Source organism: Notamacropus eugenii, chromosome 2 (assembly GCF_028372415.1).
Source record: "Notamacropus eugenii isolate mMacEug1 chromosome 2, mMacEug1.pri_v2, whole genome shotgun sequence".
Lineage (NCBI taxonomy): Eukaryota > Metazoa > Chordata > Mammalia > Diprotodontia > Macropodidae > Notamacropus > Notamacropus eugenii.
Window position 1 is genome coordinate 50,278,241 of NC_092873.1, and position 19,644 is coordinate 50,297,884.

The window sequence follows — 19,644 nt, forward strand, 5'->3', positions numbered from 1 at the left end:
CTGAGAATAGCTAAGTCATTCAGTTGTTCATTGTGCAATATTGCTATTTCTGTACACAATGTTGTCCTGGTTCTGCTCACTTCACTCTGAATCAGTTCATGTAAGTCTTTCTAAAATCATCCTACTCATCATTTCCTATAGCACAATAGTATTCCATCACAATCATATACCACCACTTGTTCATCCATTCCCCAATTGATGTGCATCCCCTCAATTTCCAATTCTTTGCCACTAGAAAAAGAGCTGCTATAAATATTTTTGTACAAACAAGTTCTTCTCCCACCCCCCTTTTTTAACCTCTTTGGGTTACAGACCTAGTAGTGATATTGCTGGATCAAAGTGTATGCACAGTGTGATTGCCCTTTGGGCTTAGTTTCAAAATGCTCTCCAGAATGGTTGGATCAGTTCACAACTTCACCAACAGTGTATTAGTGCCCCAGTTTTCCTTCCAACATTTGTCATTTTCCTTTTCTGCCATATTAACCAATCTGATAGGTGTAAGGTGGTATCTCAGATCTGTTTTAATTTACATTTCTCTAATCAATAGCTATTTAGAGCATTTTTTATATGACCATAAATAGCTTTGATTTCTTTGAAAACTACCTGTTCATATCCTTGGTTGGGTGCCTTTTAGCATTTTTTTTTCATTTCCATTATATTAATAGTCCCTGTCTATCTTGTTTCTTTGGTTCTGCTTGCTTTGCTCTGTATTAAATCACCCTCATCTTCCTGGAAACAGCTTACATGGCACAGTAGATATAGCATAGGACCTGAAATAAAGAAGATCCGAGTACAGATCTGGACTCACACACTTACTAGCTGTGTGACTCTGGGCAAGTCACTTAAGCCTTATTTGCCTCAATATCTCAACTGTAAAATGGAGACACAGTGGAAAAGGAAATGGCAAATCACTCTAGTATCTTTGCCAAGAAAACCCCATGGAGAAGTCCATGAGGTCATGAAGAGTCAGACATGACTGACCAACAGAAAGACTTCCCATGCTTCTCTGAATTCTTCCCATTCGTTATTTTTTGCAGTCATAGTCCACAGTATATTCAGCTATCTCCCCAGCCGTGGACACCTACTTTCTTTCCAGTATGGTGCGATCACAGTCAACTAGGTGACACGTGGATAGTGTTAGACCTGAAATAAGGACGAACAAGTTCAAATCCTGACTCAGGTGCTTAATAGCTTCATGACCCTGAGCAAGTCTTTTAACCTCAGTCTATCTCAGTTTCCTCATCTGTAAAATGGGGATCATAATGGCACCTATCTTCAAAGGTTGTTGTGGGAATCAACTGAGATAATAATTGTACAGAACTGTGAAAGTCTTATATAATAGTTATAAATAATTGTTGCAATTATTAACAAATGTTCTGTTATAAATATTTTGAAGTATATGGAATCTTTTTTCCCCCTTTTCTCTTACCTTCTAGTTTACATATTTAGAAGTAGGGTCAGATAATAGCTAATAATGGTTAACATTCATATGGGAATTTAAAGCTTGCAAATGGCTTTATATATATTATCTCATTTTAAAAATTTTAATATTTTCCCCAATTACATATAAAAATAATTTTAGCCTTCATTTTTCATAATTCTGAGTTCCAAATTCTTTCTCACCTTCCCTTCTCCATCACTGAGAAGGAAAGCAATTTTATATAGGTTATACATGTATAGTCATACAAAATATATTTCCATATTACTCATGTTGTGAAAGAAAACACAGACCAAAAAACCAAGAAAAGTAAAGAAAGTAAAATAACAGTATGACCTAATATGCATTCAGATTCCATCAGTTCTTTCTCTGAAGGTGGAGAGCATTTTTCATCATGGGTCCTTCAAAATTGTCTTGAATTTTTATATTGCTGGAAATGGCTAAGTCACTCACAGTTGCTCATTATACAATGAGGCTGTTACTGTATACAGTGTTCTTCTTCTGTTCACCTCACTTTGCATCACCTCATGTAAGTCTTTCCAGGTTTTTCTGAAAGCATCCTGCTCATCATTTCTTATAGCACAAAAATATCCTATCACAATCATATACCACAACTTGTTCAGTCATTTCCACTTGATGGACATCTCCTCAATTCCTAATTCTTTGCCATTACAAAAAGAACTGCTATAAATATTTTTGTGTGTATAAATCCTTTGCCTTTTAAAAAAAATCTATGTGGGATACAGACCTAGTAGTGGTATTGCTAGATCAAAGGGTAAGTACAGTTTGATAGGCCTTTGGTTGTACTTCGTCCAGAATAGTTGGATCAGTTCACAGCTCCACCAACAGGGCATTAGTGTCTCAATTTTCCCATTTTCCTTCCAACATTTGTCATTTTTCCTTTTTTGTAATAGTCAATCTGAAAGGTGTGAAATAGTATCTCCCAGTGGTTTTAATTTGCATGAATAGCTATTTAGAGCATTTTATCGTATGACTCTAGACAGCTTTGATTTTGTCATCTGAAAATTGTTAGTATCCTTTGATAATTTATCAGTTGGGGAATGATTGCATTATAAATTTTACTCAGTTCTCTATGATGAGGCCTTTATCACAGAAGCTTACTGTAACAAATTTTCCCCAGTTTTCTGCTTTCCTTATAACCTTGGCTACATTGCAAAACCTTTTTAATTTAATATAAGTAAAATTATCCATTTTATATTCCATAATACTCTCTATTTCTTGTTTGGTCATAAATTCTTCCTGTCTTTACAGATCTGAGAATTAAAGTATTCCATACTCCCCTAACTTGCTTACGTCTAAATCATGTACCCATTTTGACCTTATCTTGGTATACAGCATGAGGCATTAGCATATGCTAGTTTCTGCCAAACTCCCTTTCCGTTTTCCCAGTAATTTTTGCCAAATAGCAAGTTCTTGCCCCGAAAGTTTGGATCTTTGTGTTTATCAAATACAAGGCTATATGATCGTTTCCTACTGTATATTATGTACCTAATCTATTCCGCTGCTCCACCACTCTATTTCTTAGTCAGTGCTAGATTGTTTTGGCAGCTAGGTGTCATAGTGGATAGAGTGTTGGACCTGGAGTCAGAAAGACTCATCTTTGTGATTTCAAATCTGGCCTCAGACACTTTGTAGCTGTGTGACCCTGGGCAAGTCACTTCACTCTCTTTGCTTCAGTTTCCTCATCTGTAAAATGATCTGGAAAAGGAAATGACAAAATATTTCAGCATCTTTACCAAGAAAACCCTAAGTAGAGTCACAAAAAATCAGACACAACATAACACTACCAGTTTGTTTTGAAGATTATTGCTTTATAATACAGTTTGAGATGTAATATAGCTAGAACACCTTCCTTCACTTTTTTTCATGAATTCCTCTGATATTCTTGACCTTTTGGTTTTCCAGATGAATTTTGTCATTCTTCTAGCTTATATTCTTCTACTTCTTCTAGCTCTATGAAATAATTTTTAGTAATCTAATTGGTGTGGTACTGAATAAGTAGATTACTTTAGGTAGAATTGTCATTTTTATTATATTGACTTGGCCTACCCATGAGCAATTAATATTTTTCCAGTTATTTAGATATCACTTCATTTGTGTGAAAAAGCATTTTGTAATTGTGTTTATACACTTCTTGGGTTTGTCCTAGCAGGTAGATTCCCAAGTATATTGTCTGCAGTTATTTTAAATGGAATTTCTCTATATGTATTTTGCTGCTGGACTTTGTTGGTAATATATAGAAATGCTCATGATTTATGTGAGTTTATTTTATATCCTGCAATTTTCCTAAAGTTGTTAATTATTTCAACTAGTTTTTTAATTGATTCTCTGGGATTTGCTAACTATATCATCATAGCATCTGCAAAGAGTGATAATTTTGTTTCCTCATTGCCTATTCCAATTTCTTCAATTTCTTTTTCTTTTCTTGTTGTTATAACTAGTGTTTCTATCACAATATTGAATAATGGTGGTGATAACAAATATCCTTACTTTACCCTTGATCTTGTTGGGAAGTCTTTTTAATTATTCTCATTACAGATAATACTTGATGTTAGGTAAATACTACTTATCATTTTAAGGAAAGCTCCATTTATTCCTTTACTTTCTAGAGTTTTTAATAGGAAAGAGTATTGTATCTTGTCAAAAGCTTTTTCTGCATCTATTGATTTTTGTTGATTTTGTTATTGATATTGTCAATTATTCTGATACTTTTTCTAATATTGAACCATCCCTGCATTTCTGGTGTAAATCCCACCTGCTCGTAGTGTATGATCTTTATTATCTCATTTAGTCTCATAACAATCTTGTGTGGTAGAAGCAATTATTTTCCCCATTTTGTAGATGAGAAAACCGAGGCGAAGAGAGGTTACATACCTTACCTAGGGCTGGACAGATAGGAAGTATTTGATGCAAGATTCAAACTCCAGTCCATTGTTCTATCACCAGCATGTGCTATCTCTCACAAATGAAATGAAATAATTATAATGGAGGTTGGAGGAAGGACTGCATGATGAAACTAAATGAAAAAGCATTTATGAAGAGCTTACTATGTCCCTTCCAAAATGGTTATATTAACATAACTAATGTGAAAATATGTTTAATATGAATGTATGTGTAGAGCCTATATCAGATTGCATGCTACCTTGGGGAAGGGGAGAAAATTTAAAACTGGAAAGCTTATGGAAATGAATGTTGAAAACTAAATATAAATTAATTATCTTTTTTAAATAGTTGCATTAGCTCATAGCTAGGGGACCAGTCTTTCCACAACTTTTCTAACATTGACTAATCCTATCTTTTTTATTTTTGCCAGTTTACTAGTGAAACCTCAGTGTTGTGGGGAGTTCTTTCCTTAATCTTTTGACCCTTTATCTTTTGAAGAATAACTTTTGGTATTATGTTTCTATTAGTTATTACATATATATATATATATACATATCTTAGATTAAAATCCCTATTTAAAAATTTTGGTACGAACATTTGTTTGCAGTCAACCATTTCCCTTCCTATATTAAGTGCATTAATTTTGTTTGTGTAAAAACTTTTCAATTCCATATAATCAAAATTACCTACTTTACCTCTTATAATTATTACCTGTATTCTTTGTTTGGTTGAGAATTCATCTCCTACCCAGACCTGCGAATGGAATATGATCTATTTCTCCTCTAACTTTTTCATGAGTTGATCTTTGATATTCAGATCATCTATCCTGTATTTATTATGGGATATGGTGTAAGATCTTGATCTAAATTTAATTTCTGCCAAACTACCTTCCAATTTTCTCAGAAGTTCATATTAAATAGGGAATTTTTTCTCCTAAGTAATTTGTGTTTTCCAGTTTATTGAACACAGAGTTATTAAGTTCCATTTTTTTCCTGATTCTCTCACATCTAATCTTTTCCATAGATCTACTTTTCTATTTTTTAAAAATCAGTACCAAAAGGTTTGAATGCTTATTGCTCTATAACATAGTTTGAAGTCTACTAGTTGCTAAGAGCTGGGATACAAAAATAAAAGATAGACAAGCCTTCAAAGGGATCAAAGGGTATAAACAGTTTTGTGTCTCTTACTGTATAATTCTATATTGCTTTCAGGGGAAATCTTTATAATTCTTTTCTTTAAAAATATTTTATTGATATCTTTTGTTTTTATAGTACCTTTATTTCCCAATATATTCCTCTACTTTCCTCCTCCCAAAGAACTTTAAGAAAGAATAAAAAAAGAGAGGAAAAAAATTAGGCGGAATTAACATGTGAACCAAGTTCATCATCCTCCAACTCTACACACAAAAAAGTTTCTATCCTGGTTCAAATGCCTCCAGCCCTTTGGTCCCCCTATCTCATTAACTGTCCCTCTCCTGCTATGTGGAATGAATGGGCTCTGACAGGCACAAGATCTGAATCTGAATCCCAGCTCTTCTGTCTACTCCATATGTGACCTTGGGTTAGAACTTGATGAGTTTTATATGTCATTTTCCTTTCTGCATATATCATTCACCTGGTTCTGCTTTCTTTGCATAGCAGGAGTTCAGATAAGTCTTCCAAAGTTTCTCTGAATTCTTCCAAATTCAAGTCAACTCTTTCTTGGCTGTTTCGTTATCTATAAAGTAAGGGAATTAGACCAGATGTCTCTAGGGTCCCTTACAATTCTAACTGTAGGATTCCAGGATTGCTAAACTCTCTCCCACTCTCTCTCCCCATATATATAGTCATTGGCTGTGTCTACACCCTCAGCATAGCCCTAGAAAAAAAAATCTGATTATAAGTAGAACCTTTCGAGGAATCACCTGAGCAGCAAGTTTCCCTCAATTGGGTAAAGGCAAAACACTAAATAATAGTCAGGAGAAGGAGTACCACCTGCCCCAGCGCTTTGCTTGGTGCTGCTGGGTATAATGGCTACTTGCACAGAAAATTTCCTCATATGTGCATGTAGAGTGCATAGTTTGTGGGGTACTTTCCTTTGAGATATGAAAATGGTCTCAAAAAGCTCACAGTGTCAGTACATGTGATAGCTTTGTAACTGAATTCTAAGTGCCAGGGTGGAAACTGTGAGAAGAAAAAAAGCCATTATCTATTTCCTAGGATTATATTGAGGAAAGCTATGTATGCTTTTTTAAGTATGCAGCCAGGTGAGGCACCGGATGGAATGTGAGAATTGGAGACAGGAATTCAAATCCTGCCTCAGACTTTTACTGGCCATATATTCCTGGGCAAGTCACAACTCCTGTCTGCCTCAGTTTCCTCAATTGTAAAATGGAAATAATAACATTTAACTCACTTAACTTTTCTGCACCTCTATTTCTTCATCCAAAAAATGGGGTTAATGATAGGACTTACTTTACAGGGCTGTTGTAAGGCTCAGATGAGATAATATTTGCAAAATTTTTAAGTGGTGTGTAAATGCTACCTTATGTTATTATAATTTAAAATGTGAGTTAATGTATACATTCAACTTTCTCCAGAGAATCTACCCAGCAAACTGGAAGCCTTCCTCTTTTTCTTTTTATTATTTGGGGGGAGAGGGGGCGAAGAATGTTGCAGCCCTCTGGCTGTCTTCTCCAGCCAAGCACACGGCTAAATGTTTTTTATGCTTTTATCCATCATGGAAATTCATCCTGGTTAACTTCAGTCCTCCCTCCATCCTGCTCCTCCCCAGGAATGGGAAACTTGTAGGAATGCAGGAGGGTGGAAGGACACTAGAGTCCTGCCTCTGCTACTTCCATAACAATAATCACAAAAGCAAGTATTTGTTAAGCACATACAGTGGGTGTGCCCCTGACACTTACCGGTACTTTGAGCCTGGGCCAGTCACTAATTCTCCTATTACTTTTTTACACTTTTCTTAGAGTTTCTTAGACTTTTGTGTGTTTCATGGCATCCAGGCTGTGTCAGTGAATGTTTAACAAGTGAGTCTCCAAATAACATATTTTCGAGTTAATATTTTCTCCATCACTCTCTTAAATCTAGTCAATCAACAAAACAATAAGCCAAACCTTGACTTGTAGGGTTTGTCGATTTCCAAAGTGTAATGTTCACTCAGGAAAAAAATTATTATGTACACATATTTTTAATTTATGTTTTCAACATTCACTTTTATAAGATTTTGAATTCCAAGTATTTTTCTCCCTACCCCTCCCTCCCCAAGATGGCAAGCAATCTGATATAGGCTATACATGTACAATCATATTAAACATATTTCCACACTAGTCATGCTGTGAAAGAAGACTTAAACATAAGGGAAAAACTAGGAGAAAGAAAAAAAAGAAAATAGTATGCTTTGATCTGCATTCAGACTCCATCATTCTTTCTCTAGATGTGGATAGCATTTTCCATAATATCACTCAGAAAATTGAACAATCTGCTCTCACAAGTATGTATGAGCAGGCTCCACCTCTTCGGCAGTCTGGTGAAGCCTACGTACCTCTTCTCAGAAGAAACACGTTTTTAAATGTATGAAATAAAATACAGAGGATTACAAAAGAAACCAGTTATATTGAAGTACAGTTATCAAAATAGTTTCTAAAAGTTCACATGCCCCATGTTAAGAACTCCACCTCTAAAACTTTACATTGTCGTGTGGCCAATAGCAGCGGTAGAGGGAGCGTCCCCATCTGGGAGTTCCCTAGAGCAATGGTTTTCAAAGTATAGTCCAGAGATACCCAGGACCCTTTCAGGGGGTCCGGGAAGTCAACGGTATTTTCACTATGGTACTAAGATCTAATACTGTAAGTATCCATAGATAGAACCCACAAAAACAAAAGCTCTTCGAGGCCTCAGTTTTGTAAGAATTGTCAAGGGGTCCCGACACCAACAAGTTCCTATAGCCCTAAAGTTTAGGTCAGAGGATCTAGTCCTGTCCCTTGGTGTTTCTGGAGCTATGCTGACAAAGACAAAAACTACTGTAGTCCCTTGTAAGCTCTCCCCAGGAGCTCCCTAATTCTATTAGGGCGACAAAATGAACCTAAGTAGCTGAATACGGAATAGATGCAGAGGTATCTTTGAGAAGGAGAACGCTCGGGACTGAACGGGAAAGATTTCATGTAAAAGCCTGACTTGATCGGAGCCCTGAAGAAAACCAAGGATTCTAAGAGGCAGAGGTTAAGCGAAACTTCGTTCCAGGCAGGGAGGACGATCAGTGCAAAGGCTGGGAGGCGAGAGATGCTGCTTCTTGGCAGAAAAACAGCAGTTTTAGCACCTGTTTATATTTCGCTTGGCATGCTGTACTTAGCTCATCTGAGATCCGCAACCACCCTCTAAGAGTCGCTCCAAGTGACCTTGGGTAAGTCAGGTCCCCTCTCAATGCCTCAGTTTCTTCCTCTGTAAAATGAAGGGACTGCGCGAGCCCTAAGTCTCCGCTGTGACTTTCTCGGTTTGGGGGGCCACTTTCCTTTCCCCTCTTCCTCAAGACTCCATAGACCCGCTTTCCCTTCAGTTCCCCCCACCCCGCCGGATGGGCCAGAGAAGCTAGGAGCACACCTGGAGCATATATTATGTTAATGAGCTCTCGCCCCACCCCCGCCGGCCCAGCAGCTTGGCTGGGGGCCGGGGGCGAGGTCTAGTTGGGCCGGGGCGGGGCCATGCTAATTAGAAGCGCCCTGCTGCGCGGGCCGGACGCCTAAGGCAGCGGGCAGCAGCGGGCAGCAGCGGGCGGGGCGGACCATCCGCGGCGGCAGTAGCGATGGCTGGGGCTCTAGCGGAGCTGCCCGGGGGTTTCCCCGGGCCGCGTGCGGGGCCGGCGCCGGACTCGGATTCGGACACGGACTCCGAGGGACCTGGCACTCGCCACGGGGCGGCCTCGCTCCTCCGCTCGCCTCAGGTCATCCACAGCGGCCACTTCATGGTGTCGTCGCCACACAGCGACTCAATGCCCCGGCGTGGCACCCAGGAGGGGCCCATGGGGTCCAGGGACTTCGGGCCGCGCAGCATCGATCCCACGCTCACTCGTCTCTTCGAGTGTATGAGCCTGGCCTACAGGTGAGCTGGAACGCGCAGGGATCCCCAACGGGGGCGAGTTGGCGAGCCCCCCCCCAGCCCTAAGGCACCACCCTCCAGAGCCCGCCGCCCCCTCTCAGCGCCTGTCCCAAGGTTCTCCCTCCCTCTGGGACCCGCGGCCACCCCCACCCCTTGCAGGATACCTCGGCAAACCCCACCCCAAGCCCCAGAACTTCGCCTGAGCCAGGACCCCACCACACACACGCGGCCATCCTTCCGCGGGCATCTCGGGGCGGACACACCGGAGCTCCTCCTCCCTGCCCCGCCCCAAACCCCAGCACCCGCACCCCCGCCATTCCGCAGACACAGGCACCCAGGTCCCCTCCGGATCTGCCACTACCTTAACCCCGTCCGGGGGATGTAACCCACTCCTTTCCCTTCATGTGCCCCTTCCCCTGCTATTCTGAGAACTGTTCCTTGGGACCCGACGACTGGATAACTGGGGACAGATCCGATGAAGCTCCACCTCCCCAGGCCTTTCCCACTTGAGTATTCCCTGAACACAGCCACGGGACCTTTCGTACAGATCCCCGCACTTCGGGGAAAACCCACAGAACTACTTGCATTTCCCTAAATCCCCCAAGTTTCCCCCTAATCCCCACCATCCACCCTGCCCTGGGACAGGGCATGTCCACTATAAAACGGGCTCCCAGGGATTGTCTAACACCTCCCCCCCACCCATACTGACTCCTAGACCGATTCGCTAGAGTCCCCTCCTCAGAATTCCCAGCCTCCTGCCCAATCTCCCCTCTGGACCCCTTACTGCTCTCCCGGAGACTCTAAGAGCCTCACGTGGTCCCCACAACCACCACCCTCTCACCTCCGGGACCCAGATTCCCTAATCCTCCCCCTCCCCCTCCAGGCTTGCTGTAAAGTGACACCAACCTTAATTCCTCCAGGCTCATCCTCACCCCAAAACCTCTCACCCCCATCCTAATGTGTGTGGAGGGGCCCTTCCTCTACTCCGAGGATGCCCACTAAGATCCTCACTCCACAAAGGACCTCCTTCGATTCACGATCTCACCTCCCGGGACTGGGGGAAGAGATGTTCTATTGGCCTAGTAGGAGCCAGCCACGGGAGCTAGCAGTAGGGCTTCGCTGCGTAGCTGCAGCCTCCAGCCCCATTTCTCCTTCCTGCTCGCCCCCGTCGTCTGCCCCAGCAGGGGGCGCTGCCGCCCGTTTGGGGATCTCAGTCTGGGTCGGGCCCAGGGCCCCAACGGCTCATGGTTCTGGAGGGAGGGCTTAGCTGGCCAGGAGGGAGACTTGATGTCCGTGTCCGCCTCTCCACTGCTTCTGGACATGAAGCAGAGGGATTCCAACCTAGGACCTCAAAGGGAGCTTTTGTGGGGGCTGACTGAGAAAGGGTGAGAGCGAGTAGAATGTGGAAGGCTAGCTCCAGCAAGCTCCCTGGGGTGTAGAAGAACCCCTTTCCCTGCCCCACTCCTGGCCAAGTGCCCTGGATGTGCCAGAGCAAAGTTCCCAGAGCAAAGATCAGAACAACCCAGGAACTGGGATAAATTATCAACAGGGAATAGGAGAGGAGAAAGGAGGATAGGCCGACCTTGATCCTCACTCTGTGCAAATATCTCTTCCCTCCCTCCCCCCTTCTGAGAAATGCTGGCATCCGTTGCCTGCCCTTCCCCCTGCCCTCAAACACCCAGGGGTCTTGGCAAGGGGAGGAGAATTACCTCCCTTTAGTTCCAAGAGGGAACATAGCAAGGGGGCGGTGGAGGGGCTGCTTTTTGATCAGCCGGGGGATTGGAGCCCTTGTGTCAGAAGCTGGGACTCTATTGGCCAGCCGAGCAGTGGGTAACCTTGGCCCACATGCATTGGCATGATGCCCAGGTCATGTTGCAACCCGATCGGCTGAGTGGCCAGGACCAATGTGGAAAGTTCAAATTCCCACCTCAACTCTCCTCCTCCTATATCATGGGACTTAGGCTGGGGCATCTTAGGTCCTGAGTGTGGCCTCACCCTAAAAGGTGTTAGGGTCCTTCCTGCCCCTTAACCACTACTACCCAAAAAAGGGCCCAAGCCTGTGGGAGGAATGCCAGTCCTGTCTCCAGGAGGTCAGATCATAGGGAGAGGCTTTCAGACACTCGGGCCACTGCTTCTGTGTCCTCCCAGGAGGAGAAAACCCTGAGGCAGGGTACATCCCACAAACATCCTAGGTTCCCCATTGTCCCTACAATACAGGGCCAAAGTTGTTGTCCAGGGGCTGTGGGGGATGAGTTTTTTGAGTCTTTCAGGTGGCCTCAAAGCTGTTCCTACTTCCTTGCCCTCCGGATGTCCTGTCCTAACTTCAGATTTGGAGACAGGTGGACTGTGGGCCAAGCCTGGGGGATGGGTCTCACTTTGGGATTGGCCACTAAAAGCCCTGTTCCACCCCCAGGGAAGATTTCCCCTTTACAAGCCAGCTCCCCCCAAATGGCTTCAGCCCCTCTCCTTCCCCTCCCTCCGTGGTAACACATGTGCTCTAAAAATAGTCCAAGCTGCCCAGAGAGGCAGTGTCCCAAGAACCCAAGTCCTGTCTTCTAATGTTGAGCTGACCTCCTGCAAGGCTAGAAGTGGGCAGACCCCAGACCCCTTCCCAGGAGGGATGTGAGCTCTAAAGGGTTCCCCCACCTGGTAGGCTGACAAGCCTAGGGGCAAGGCATAGAATGGACCTCTTAAACCTGGGCACTCACCCTCTGTCAGCAGCATTGCGGGTGGAATCCATAACCAAACATATGTGTTCGTGCATTGGGGTGTGTGAGGGGTAGAAGGAAGAGTTGGTTAATTCTAGGTGTGACAAAGTGAAAATAGTGCTCAGGTACTTATTTGAAGGAAGGCCTGGCATAAGAAGTCCAGGGCTAGGTTTGGAGTCAGGACTGAATTTAAACCCATCTCAGACCCTTACTAGCTGTAGGACCTAGGGTAAGTCCTTTGACTAATCTCAGCCTCAGTTTCTATATCTATAAAATGGGTATGATAATTGCAGCTTTCACAAAGTTGTTGTGAGGATCAAATGAGGTCATATTTTTAAGTGTTTTGCAAACTTCTAAGTTTTATATAAGTAATGTTAGCTGTTATTATTGGTTACCCCTAAGTATTCCTTCTCTCTAGTGGGGGGAGGGGGTTGCTAGGAATCTTGAAGTGATAAATGCCAAGAATACTGGCATAGCACCAAGGACCGAGACTGTCGAGGAGATCCAGAGAGGGCTATACTGGAGAGACTCAGGAGTCAGCACAGGGCAGACAATGACAATTTCCTGGAAGAAGAATTTGAAATCCAAAGAAGCAGCAATGGCATTTGAATGGTGCCCCAGAGTTTTCAGAGGGGCCTTCCATATGGTCTCACCTGAGCCTTAAAACATCCTTGGGAAGGAGAGACTACAGGAGAGGGACTGGCCCTGGGATTTCATTGCTATAGGGAATTCCCAGGTGAGGAAGTTCCTTCTACCCATGCCAGCCAGCGCCTCCTCTGCAACCTGTAGTCTGAAAAAGTTGCCTGCTGGTGAAGTGACTTACCCAGGGTCCCACAGCCATTATGTGTCCAAGGTAAGGCTTAAATATACCCAGATCTTCCTAGCTCCTAGCCCACCTTTTTATCCTTATACCACTGCTGCCTCTCTACAGGTATTTTATCTCCATTTTATGGATAATTAACAGAGTCGGGGGTAGGGGGAGATTTATGAACTGCCTATGGTCACATATTACAGTATCAAGTATTATCCCCATTTTATAGATGAGGAAACAGGCTCAGAGACTAAAATTGTGAATTGCCCACAATCACACAACTTGTAAAGTGAAAGGAGTACCTCTTCCATACCCTGAGTCCAGGACTTAATATAGTACTGATTTAATATTAAGCTATGCTTGGCAATACCCTAACTGCCCCTGGAGGGACTTCCTTCTGAGGAAGAAAATAGCAAGGACATTGCTCTATCCAGAGGAAGATGTCCAGGATGATGAGGAGGAGAAGAGTAGACCTGGGGGATGGACGAGAAGAGCTGTGAAGTGGAAAAGGGAGTCATTCATTCAGGAAACAGTGATTAATGTGTGCTATGATCAGAGGATTTTCTGGGAAGGGTTAGAAGTGCTTAGTATGTCAAGAATATCTTCTGTAGGGACCTACAAAGTTTAGAAAAGGCAAAGACTTGGTCTCTGCCCTCATGGAGCTTAACATCTAGTAGGTGGGGAAGACACAGTCAAAAAGAATTCTGATCTGCACTGTTACAAATGCCCAATGGAGCTGTGCAAAAACAAGTGCTATGTGAGGTCCAAAGGAAAGGTCATTATGAACAAAGATATTGGGGAGGCAACATGGAGAAGGCAGTTTGGGAGTTAGGCTTGAAAGGCTGGGGTGGAATTGAACAAGATGAGAAGGGGGTTGAAGGAATAGAAGATGGCAGAAAGGAAGGATATACTGGAAGTTCAGGGCATGTTGTTGGAGATGGAAGAGGTTGACTCAGCAGATGCATCATGGAGATAGGGCATGGAACATGACATGGGCATGGAGACTGGGCTCCTGACGAGGGGCTAGGTTCAGTCTCTTCTGTTCCAGAGGGCAGAATTAGGACCAACAATAGAAGCTACAGGAAGGTTTTACCTCACTGTAAGGAAAAACTTTGTAACAACCAGAGTTATCCCACAACTGAGTGGATGGGGCATCTCTGGTCACTAGACGTATTCTGGCAGAAATGGGATGTCTACCTGTCAGGGATGCCTTCAAGAAGTCTCCTGCCCTGGAATCCACCAATCATTCAACAAGTATTTATTAAATATCTGCCATGTGCCCGGAACCATGCCAGGAACTGGTAAGACAAAGCCAAATGAAATAATCCCTGCCCTTGAGGAGATTGTATTCTATAGGGAAAGCTAGCATGTGGCACTAGAAGTGTGTACAAAATAAACATAAAAAGCAACAAATACAAAAACATCACTTAGATGCCATCAGCTCCATCCCCTTCACGTTCCAGCTGAGGAAACTGAGACTCAGAGATTTAAGTGACTTTCCCAGGATCACACAACTAATAAGGGTCTGAAGTCAGCTCAGAGTGACTCCAAGTACAGGGTCCAGTGTTGTGATAGTGTTCTAATTAAGAACAATTTACCAGATAAACATTAGGTAACGGGGGTGGAGGAGAGGTGCTAGCTAGTCCCTGAAGGGATCAGAAAAGGCTTCGTGTTGGAGGTGATGCTCATCGTTGAAGTTGGAGGTGGGGCAATCTAGACATGGGGGATTGACTCAGCAAATGCATGAAGATAGCTGATGGAATGTGGAGTATAAGAAATGCGAAGGAAGCTGCTTTGCACCGCAGAGTGAGTGGAAAGGAGTAGTGTAGAATGAGGCTGGAAAGGTAGGTGGGAAGTCATGAAGGGTTTTAAATGACCCACAGAGGAATATGTGTGTTTGATCCTAGAGACCATAGGGAGCCAGTGAGGTTTATTGAGCAAAAATGTTATGTAGATCTATACTTTAGGTAAGCCATGTGGAGAATGGATTGGAGAAGGAAGAGGCTGAAGAGAGGGAGGCCAGTTAGGAGACTCCTTCAAAGATCCAGGTTAGAGGTGATGAAGGCCTGCATTAGGGAGCCTAGAAGCTCCCACTCCGAAGAGTCTAGAATTCCATGGTTTTCTCCTGATCACAGTAGCTGACAGAGCCAGGCAAACCCAAGCATCCTATCTCCCAGTTTCAGTCTCTAGCCCCTTAGCCCCTCTTCCTCCATGCCCTGTATTATTCCAGCTGTTCAAATTCTTCACATATTTAGGAAAAGTAACTGTTTGGCACATTCCCCAAAAGAATCATTGAATGTACTAGTGAAGAAAGGACCCACAGATCCTGTAGGGCTGGGCCCCAGGGTGCTTGACCATGGGCTGGGGGCAGACTCAACCAACCTGTACTTTTCTAGCCAGAAGCTAAAACTGAGTGACTCCTCCCTCCCCACTTTATCATCCACCTCAGCATGCATAGGGGCAGGTAGGTGGTGCAGTGGATAGAGCACCAGTGCAGGAGTCAGAAAGGACCTGAGTTCAAATCTCACTTCAGACACTTGACACTCACTAGCTGCGTGACCTTGGGCAAGTCACTTAACCCCAATTGCCTCATCCTGGGTCATCTCCAGTCATCCTGAGGAATATCAGGTCTCTGAATTCAGATGACTCTGGAGGAGAAGTGAGGCTGGTGACCTGCACAGCCCTCACTCACTCCAAACAAAGTCAAGTGCAAGTCATGTCATCATTTCTCTAATGGCATGGTCTTCTTCGGCAAGGAAGGACGAACACACATCATCCACCTCAGTTCCAGTCTCAATAGAGATGAACTGGTCCATCAATAATCCAAATCACTTGTTGCAGTAAATGTTGGCCAGTCTCCAAGGATGGACACCCTGTGTGCCCCTATATTAGCTCCACATCAAGACCATGTCCAGCACACTTAGGGATCCCCAGGCCATGCCAGGGGTGTACCCCTAGCCATGCCCATACTTTGTTCTAGACAGTCAGGTGAGCACATCCATCAATCCCTAGGTTGTACTCAGACTGGATGACAGGATAGATAAAAAGTCAAAATGGAATGATCAAAGCAAACTATCCTCAGAATATCTGAGTACAAAATATCCAGACAAAGAAACTAAATACAGAACAAGCTACGTGTAAAAGGATATGTTGTTTCTGAGTCATGTCCAACTCTCTGTGACGCCATTTGGGGTTTTCTTGGCAGAGATACTGGAGTGGTTTGTCATTTCCTTCTCCAGCTCATTTTACAGATGAGGAAAGTGAGGCAAACAGGGTAAAGGGATTTGCCCAGGGTCACACAGAAGTAAGTATCTGAGGTCAGACTGGAAGTCAGGTCCTCCTGACTTTGGGGGTCAGTGCTGTATCCACTGTACCACCTAGCTGCCCAGAAAAGATTTGGGGGATTTGCAATTATTAATACAAAATAAGATGGAAGAGAGAGAGAAAACATACGGGTCGCCGCTCATCATTCCAGACAAAGATCCCCTGTGATCAGTACTCCCAGACAGGGTCACCAGTAAGCTGGTACAGAACACAAGTCAGCTCTCCCTCACTCAAAACAAAGTCAAGTGCAAGTCATGTCATCGTTTCTTTGATGGCGTGGTCTTCTTCACCAACAAAGGACAAACACACACAGAACACAAGTATGTGACATCTCCAGTCTTTCAGATCTGTTCCAAACACCAGCAGACCCCATTGGCATTTATCAGTTCCCCCTTAGCTCCTACCACTGTGGGTTTTTTTCTCCACTAAATCCATGCCTGGGGGCCGGACTCCTCCCTTGCTCTGGGCTCATCTGGATGAAGCCCCGGCCCTTGCAGGGTCTCCTTTTCTCTGCCCCTCTGCCCAACCTCTTCACCTGCTTAGGCTTTAAAGTCTTTGCCATTGAAGGCTTAGCAATCCTCTTACATTCCTTTCCAAGCTTTTAGCCTGACCCCTCCAGACTCAGTCCATTCCTCCTTTTGCCCTTTGTTGGCCTGCCAGTGACAGCTGGAACAGTGCCTAGAGTGCTCAGCTTGGATCCCAGAAGACCCGGGTTCAAAATCCTGCCTCTGACACTTACTAGCTCTGTGATCCTGGGCAAATCACTTAGCCGCTCTGGGTCTATTTTCCTTATTTGTAAACTGAGGAGCTTGGTCGCTCCCAGGCCTGAGGTTCCAGATGGGGAGAGTGAAGCTCAGTTTGTGTGGGCTAGAAGCCCCACCCTCCCTCCCCTCCATTTCTTCTTCCTTCCCAGATGGTGTTTTCTTCTGGGGCGGGCGAGAAAGGACTGCTTGCGCCTGGTATTATGTACACTGTGTTAACGCAATGAGGCCTCTCACTCCTGGGACCTCAGACCAGCCCCCTCCAGCTGCTACTGAACAAATACACAGCCTGGAGACCAGGGAGGGCACAGATGGGGGTGGCGGGCCACAGATAAGCACATATCCTCACACAAACGAAGGAGCCAGGGCAGGGGCTGGTGTAGGAGTGCACTTTGGTGCTAGAGTCTTCCGATAAGCCAGCCAAAACCTTCAAGTTTCTTCCCAAGCCCCAAGGCTGAGCTAGGAAAGAAACAGAGGGGCTGAGAGAGGTGGGAAAACTTAGCTGAAAGAGCACCAGCTCAAGAGTCAGAGGACATAAACTCTGCAAGCTAGCCAAGTCACTTCATTTCCCTATGCCTCAGTTTCACCTTCTATAAAAGGACCTCTGAGATTCTATGAATCTGAGGTCTTTGGGGCCTGTGCCGAAGACAGAATCATTGATAGTGTGCCCCTCTCCAAGATGCCATGCTGACGGGAACTTATTCTAGGGCAAATGAAGTTTGACCCCAGGTCTTACCCTGGGAGATGGGGGGGGCCACGTCCCCCCCCCCCAAGTAGTGAGTCTTCATTTCATCATACTCCAAAGGAAAAAGTTGGGGCTTGGATTCTAGGGAACATGCCTAGCCAGACTCAACCAGGCCAAGGGCTCCTCATGGGCAGTGACTTTGGGCTGTCCCCACATATGGTGGCTTTTTTTCCTTCCCACAGTCCCCCTGAAACCATGCAGATAAGGCAGGGTATAGACACTGTCTCCTTAGCGGAGGTTGGGAGGCCTCTAGAGAGCAGTACACAGGAGAGGGAATGGGTTGGGGACTGGGGAAATCAGGAGGGAAGCAGGACTGAGGCATGCTGGGAGGGAAAAAGGCTCCTCGCCCCACCCTGTACATCTCCTCTATTTCCTATATCCCCATCATAGCCAAGCTGAGCTTGTCTCATATCTCATTTCATGACTCTGTCAGGACTAATGTGACAAAGTAATTTTACCTAAGGTGTTAATGGCTGAGTAAATGTATTACCTTGTAATGTATTACCTTGTAACGTATCACCTTGTAATATATTACCTTGTTTCCCAGATAATATAATTATAGAGCTATGAGTGTTAGCAATGGGAGAGGGAAACTGAGGTCCAGAAAGGGGAATCAATCAATTAACATTTATTAAGCCCTTACTATTTACAAGGTGGTATGCTAAGCATTAGAGATATTACAACCAAAGTGCAACAGACCCTGCCTTCAAGGAGTTTTCATTCTAGTGGAGGAAACATCCCGTATGCATCTTTGGGGATACAGAAAATATACAAAATGGATACAATGTAGTTTGGGGAAATGGGATACAAAGTAGCTGGTGAGAGGAAGGAAAAGCTTAATGTACTTGAACAGAGACTAGAAGGAAAGCAGGGATTCTGTGAAGCAGGTGTGAGGCAGCACCAAACCAGTGCAAAGACAGGGAGGTGGGAGATGGAGCATTCTGTATGAGAAATAGCAAATAGGCCAGCATGGCTGGACTGTGGAAGGGAGGGGAGAGAGTCAGGTATAAGGAGAGTGGGAAGGTAGACTGGAGCCAAATTGAGAAGAGTCTTATGCAACAGAGAAGGGCGTTTGTATATAGCAATAGGGATCCTGGAGCTATGGAGTGGATCCAGATTATACCTGTGGAACAATCCCTTTAGGCACTCGGTGGAGGATAGCCCGGAGTGAGAGGAGCTTAAGGCCAGTGCCCTGTTAGCAGGCTCTTCCCCAAGATCACACAGGCAATCACTGGCAAATCCAGGACAGGATCCCAATGTCTGACTCCTAGTACAGGGCTCTTTCCATCAAACCACACCATAACACAACTGAAATGTGTGTTTTAATGAGGACTTTTTTTAATGCTTTAACTCAAAGGAGTGAAAGGTGGGAATTTCAGAGAAGGTGACACGTACATGGGGAAGATGGGTGGGGAGAGGCCATAGGGGACTTTGGGGGCCATGCCAACACCAGATACCAGGTTCCTCCTGCTGCCTTTGTTGAGATTGGAGGTGGTGACCAGAGCTGGGGGAGGGGGCTGGCTTTTCCCCCTTCTGTCCCTCTGTCCTCCCTGACCCAGACCTGCTCTGTCCCTCACAGTGGGAAACTGGTGTCTCCCAAGTGGAAGAACTTCAAAGGCCTGAAGCTTCTCTGCAGGGACAAGATTCGTCTCAACAACGCAATATGGAGGGCCTGGTACATCCAGTGTGAGTGGGGTTGGGCAGCCAGCCGGCTGTGGGCAGCTGGGCTAGGGCCTCTACTTTCCCTTGCTTCCTTGCCCCATACTAAGTTTTGTGCTTCTCCCTCAGTCATGGCCCTCACTTTCTCCAGGAAGACTCCCAGATTCCCCCAACATGGGCTCCTAGTAGCATAGACATGGAGTGGGA

The 19,644-nt window shown here is 44.6% G+C and overlaps 1 protein-coding gene across 4 annotated transcripts in view; it reads left to right on the plus strand.

Annotated features, from left to right (window-relative positions):
• MLXIPL (MLX interacting protein like) overlaps positions 1 to 19,644 on the plus strand; it is a 55,106-nt gene that overhangs the window by 15,700 nt on the left and 19,762 nt on the right. For 3 of the 4 annotated variants that reach the window (XM_072640216.1, XM_072640217.1, XM_072640218.1), the window contains exons 1-2: positions 7,775 to 9,432; positions 19,358 to 19,464. In XM_072640216.1, the coding sequence (XP_072496317.1) occupies positions 9,137 to 9,432; positions 19,358 to 19,464 (403 nt within the window). In that variant the 5' untranslated portion in view covers positions 7,775 to 9,136. Of the gene's footprint in view, positions 1 to 7,774; positions 9,433 to 19,357; positions 19,465 to 19,644 lie in introns of those variants that run through there. The other variant, XM_072640219.1, reaches the window with a different exon arrangement.